This window comes from Cicer arietinum, chromosome 4 (assembly GCF_000331145.2).
Source record: "Cicer arietinum cultivar CDC Frontier isolate Library 1 chromosome 4, Cicar.CDCFrontier_v2.0, whole genome shotgun sequence".
NCBI lineage: Eukaryota > Viridiplantae > Streptophyta > Magnoliopsida > Fabales > Fabaceae > Cicer > Cicer arietinum.
The window spans coordinates 15683762-15689588 of record NC_021163.2 but is presented as its reverse complement, the minus strand read 5'-3'; the positions used below and the strand labels follow the sequence as shown (position 1 = coordinate 15689588).

Here is a 5827-nt window from a genome sequence, read left to right as displayed (position 1 = left end):
GTTGGAATATTTTATGATCATATAAGAGATCATCTACCAAGGGTCTTTCACAATTATTTGATGAGAAAACAAATAAAAAGGATCATAAAAGACAATTTTTTGTTGTTGGACTATACTAGTTATTGTGGTTGATAAGAGAAGTGGGGTATACATTCAAAGAAGGAATAAAGAGAGTATAAAGATGGTGTTGAGACTTGAAGAGATGTGGTAGAATAGACAGTGTGATATGTGGTGGAGAAAGAGTAAGTCTTGCACGGTGGTTGACAAAATAAACAGTGTTTAGGTATACATAAGAGATACATTTTTTTTTAATAATAATAATAATAAACTGATTTTATTTGTTATGTTTTAAAAAAATATATCTTTTTGTGTGTGTTAAGCATTATGCATTTGATATTGTAACTACACAAAAATATATTGTGGAGATATTTTTATAGAGTGCAATAATAGAGTGATATGAGATCAAATATAAATTGATTTCAATTAATTAAAATAAAATAAATGTGTCAATGAAGAAGGATTGTCACTCGAATTTGAGATGAAATTCAAACTCACAATTTGTTATTGTTTTTGTTCTACAATAACAATCACATTTACAAAACAATTTTAGATTATTACTCTTATTTTCAATGTAATCTATCTTTAATTATATGTATATTTTCAAATATACTATATAATTAATACGATGTGTATCACTACAAAATTATTAATATTCCTTCTACATTCACAATAATAGAAATACACAAATTATTAAAGTCATCATTCATTTTTTTATTTATTATTTATCATCATTTTTAATATGCATGAAATAGTCAAATATGACCATTATTGTGAATACAAATGAAGTAATATATAATCTACTTTTTAAATTTTAATGAGAACATCCTATAAGTGTCTTCAAATAAAGTGAGTGAAAAAATTAATTGAGATGAATTATTAACCTATTTCATCATCAATAAATTGATTGAATTCAAATAGTTAATTAAATTAAAGATAAATTACTTAAAAAAACTCCAAATTTAAATAATAGTAAAATAATTTTTAACTAAACTCTACTTTGCTTCCGATCAAATTATAATCATTGTAACAAGAAGTTGAGTTCCTAAGAGAAAAATAGCACATCAAATTAAAGAAGTTTTATAAATCAATGAAAATAAATTTTATAATATTAGATCTAGGATTTTTTTCTTCTATTTTAATCATTTTTCTTATAATATATCATATTTTGAAAAAATATGTAAAAACATTTTAGTTTTTTCTTTTACTTTTTAAAAGATTCCAACAATTGAATTTGTTTTTGTCTTTATCGAGATAAGTTACATCTCACCTTACAATATCTTGAAGATAAAAGAAAAATAGAATACTTTTATGTATTAATTTTAAAATAAAATATATTATATATATTTTTCTAAAAGAGGATATAGATGAAGAAAATGGATGTATTTTGCTATGTTGAAAAAATAGAAAAACGAATAATAATGAAAACAATTAAATAAATGTTTAGTTAATGGTTGGGCTTTGGTAGTGAGAGAAGTGGTTCGTTAATAAAATAAAATCCAATAATATACTACTAGTTATTTTTCCGTTATTGTTTCCCTTACTCGCTTTGGCAATCCTTGAACTTAATTAACAAATTATCTGTTACGATATTACACATTTACCCTTCGTCCCCACCCTTCTACCTCCACTGTCCAACAACAAAAACCAGATCCATTTTCTGACTCTCTCCACGTTCCCCCCTCTTCTTTATTTAACTCAAACACACCCACTTCGCTTTTTTCTCTCTTCCCTATTCAACTCTAACCCCTTTTCACAACTAAACCCCTATTTTCTCAAACCCTAATTAAATCGCCATAGATCCTCATCGTTCTTATCGAATTTCTCATTAATCTCAACACGAAGTTTTCTCCTTAATACCGTTGACTGCACAAAGCTTTATCAAATCAAATACCCATTAAAAAAGTTTTGTTCCGTTTTTGTTTTCTGGGCCATCTTTTTTTTTTTTTTTTGTCTCTGATTGGGTTATAGGAATGTTGGGTACTGGATTGAACTTTTCGCGCGGTCGTGGAGAAGATCGGTTTTATAATCCGCCGCAGGTTCGTCGGTCTTTACAGACAGCGGAGAATGATAGGATTCGTAGAGCTCACAGCGATGTGGCATCGAGTCGGTCGTCGCCGGCGGTGGTTAGAGAGAAACCGGTGGATTCGGTTGACAAGAAACGTGATAACCGGGTCGGGTCTGAAGAGACCAAGAAAGTAGTTGCAGTGCCTTCATGTGAACCGGATGTGAAGCGGTTGAGTAACTTGGAACGGTTCTTGCAATCAATTACGCCTTCTGTGTCTGCCCAGCATCTCTCCAAGGTAGTTTTCTTTATCTTTTTTTGTTACTGAAGTTACTGCTTTTATTTGAGGGGTTTCTTATTAAAACTGGGTCATTGATGAAACCGTTTTTTTATTGATTTAGTAGTATATAAATTGTTGTTGGGATAACTGAAATTTGTTTTTAAAGTTTGTGTTTTTTGTTTGTGACCGATGCATTCAGTGGGGACTGGGGAGTGTAACTTAACATTTAAAGCCGTATTTATTAAATTATTATGTATGGGATCATAGAAAGAATGCAGAGGAGGAAGCACATGGATAACGAAATTTAATACAATAACATAAAGTTAAGTTTCTGCTGAGGTATAATGACCACATAAGAATTTAATAAATCAATGAAAGAAAAACTGTGAGGGTTCTGGTTCATTATCTGGCAGCTTCTATATGCAGTGTTATACCGGTTTTCATTGGTTGTGAAGTATTATTGGTTTTGATAGTATATTTTATTTGGGCAGCTGTTGGTAACTGGTTACATGTGACTGGTTTATACCGAGCCATTCTTTACATAAATGCAGGAAATGGAAAGTTTATAGTGAAGTTTTTATTGAAGAGAATCATATTTAATGCAATATTAAATGTTAGTTTATTCATAATTAAAAGCTTTAAAACATTAGTGGTATTTTCCTAAAGTTAATATAGAATTAAAATGAATATAGCCGTATACACTTTTAATTAAAAATTAAATCGATTACTGTGGTATTTTATCTGCATTTGTATAAAAAAAAGCAAGGGGAAATGATAAAATGCCATTAGGAAAATGAAGTGCTCGACATCCATTTGAAATGCGATTCCCTAGAAGCAAATTTTTTATAGAAAATATATTGACTTTTCTTTTTAGTTTCTTTAGTAGAAAATAAACTTTGTGGTCGTAGATTTGAAAATTTGTTTTTTGTTCTTCAATTTGATTGTAAATGGAATATTGCAGAGGACCGCGAGAAGCTTTAGGATGGGCAATGATGAGGTTCCACCTTACTTTGTACTTGGTGATTTGTGGGAATCATTCAGGGAGTGGAGTGCTTACGGTGCTGGAGTGCCTCTTGTACTAAATGACAAAGATAGTGTTGTTCAATACTACGTCCCTTATCTTTCTGGAATTCAAATTTATGTCCAGACTGTCAATCCATCTGTGAAGTCAAGGTATATTGTTTTCTTTGGCCCTGTTTGGAAGATTGATCTTTATCGAATATTCCTTCTATAGTGTGCAAATCTAAATCCCAAATGCAACCCAAATAATAGGGCAGTTTTGGGTCGGTAGATTTCAAATTTTATTTGAAGGTTTTTATGGATTTAAATATGTTGCAGGATTAACTTAATACTACTTTCTAGCTTTATATCCTTTGATTTATTTATGTGTTGGTCTTTACTGCTCACATAATACACCACCTTTATAATATTTTGTTGGATATTTTAGGCTAACTTAGCTAGTGTTTGGTTTTCTTTGTTCTCAATTTTTTTATGTGCATTGTAACAATATTGCCTTCTTCCCAGAAAAGTGTGTAACAATATTAGTATGTTATTGTTTTGTTCTTTGATAGGCAATTAGGCGACGACAGTGACAGTGATTTCCGGGATTCAAGTAGTGATGGCAGCAGTGATTGTGAACCCGTTAGAGGATTGAAATATGGTAGGGAACAGAGGAATCTTCCCCGTCTCTCGGATGATGTATCTAATTGGATGGATGGATTATCTTTGAGAAATCAGCATACTCTCCCGCAAGACGGCTTTTCTAGTGATGATGGTGAATCTGTCAATTCTCAGGGCTACTTGCTATTTGAGTATCTTGAACGCGACCCTCCTTATGGCCGTGAACCTTTGGTTGATAAGGTGTGCTAACTTACGAATCTACCTTGCCACATCCTTGTCTTTCTCCTTGGTTTTACTAGAATATAGTTTTGGCTGTTTGTTACTTCCATTTCTCTTCATTTAGTTTTTTATTATAGTTTTTTTTGTGGTGGATAGATAATGGACCTTGCTTTTCGTTTCCCTCAACTGCTGACACTTAGAAGTTGTGATATACTACCCTCCAGTTGGATATCTGTAGCATGGTATTATTCGTTACTTATGTGCTTTGACATTCTACTTACATGTGTGCTCATGGGACTGACTTGTTCTATGTTCTGCTTGTAGGTATCCAATTTACAGAATCCCAATGGGCCCAACATTAAAAGATCTTGACGCGTGCTTTCTGTCGTACCATTCTCTTTATACACCTATGGGAGGTAGGATGGATTCTTTTAGCTGTTGGATTTTGCTTCATTTTAGCTGTTGGATTTCGCTTTTTAATTAAATTTGAGAAAGAGATGAGGAGCAATCTATTACTTAACAGGAGTATTTTTTTTGAAATGAATGAATGAATTTTGTATTTCGATTGACATTGTTGACACTTGATGCTATGTTAGACTTTTAGGGTTAAATAGTTTGTGATATGATACTATGAGAATTTGGGTTGGACCTATCTTATTATAAGGTGAAGACTGCCCCTACTTATATAAACACATGTTCAAGTCCTATCCCATTCAACGTGAGACTCTTTAACAGATACCATATGTATTGTAAATGTTATTTTAGAACCTCACTGTACTCTATGGGTAAGATGTTTACTGATGTCTCTTCAGAACCTTATTCTTTGGTGCACAAGCAACTGAGTATAAGGCAAATACCATGTAACTGTTATTTTTTCTCATCGTTTTCTCTTTCCATATTGTGATGCTTTAATTAGTACCACAATGTGTCATCATTGCTTTCAATAGCAAATTATTTGCCTAAATCGCCTTGATTTTTATTTTTATATATTTTGAATTAAAAACATTTTTCAATTAGTTGTAAAACATGTTTTTGCTCCAGCTGTTTAAAATTATGAAAATCAGATAATTTCATTTCTGAATAGCTGGCATTGATTGCTTGTCCTCATCTTCTACTACAAAGGCTTGTGTCTAATCATGGGTGATGGTTTCTTTTTGCTTAGTTTATTTCCATGGCTCAATTATTGCTAAGATGCTACAAGTGTATGTGATAACCAGTTGTTCAATTTTGATTTTACTTCAGTTGCTTTAACGATACAGATATTATCCTTGTTTTTTTTTCAGGTTCACAAAGAGTGCAGGCTCCTGTACCATCATATCCTACTGAGATGGACAATGTCCCAAAAATGTCTTTACCTGTTTTTGGTCTTGCTTCATACAAGTTCAAGGGACCTCTGTGGACTCCAAGCGGTGGATACGAGCGCCAATTATCCACCTCTCTTTTACAGAATGCTGATAAGTGGTTAAGACTGCTTCAGGTCAGTCACCCAGATTTCCTGTTTTTCAGCCGTTGACGGGTGGGCCATTTGACTTCTTCAGCCATTTAAGATTTGGTCCTCTGGCCCATTTCTTAATGTTGTACTTTTGGAAGTTGGAATTAATCACTTTTTTGACAAAAAGGATAAAGAAAAAGCATAAAAAATGTAA

At 32.2% G+C, this 5827-nt stretch overlaps 1 protein-coding gene across 1 annotated transcript; it reads left to right on the top strand.

The window, feature by feature from the left end:
• The first annotated feature begins 1888 nt into the window (after positions 1–1888).
• On the top strand, positions 1889–5819 carry LOC101515007 (uncharacterized). Its single transcript, XM_004497000.4, has 6 exons — positions 1889–2360; positions 3304–3515; positions 3914–4202; positions 4338–4423; positions 4506–4597; positions 5465–5819. Exons 1-6 carry the CDS (start codon positions 2031–2033, stop codon positions 5692–5694), a joined length of 1239 nt encoding a protein of 412 aa, XP_004497057.1. The 5' UTR covers positions 1889–2030; the 3' UTR covers positions 5695–5819.
• The last annotated feature ends 8 nt before the right edge of the window (positions 5820–5827 follow it).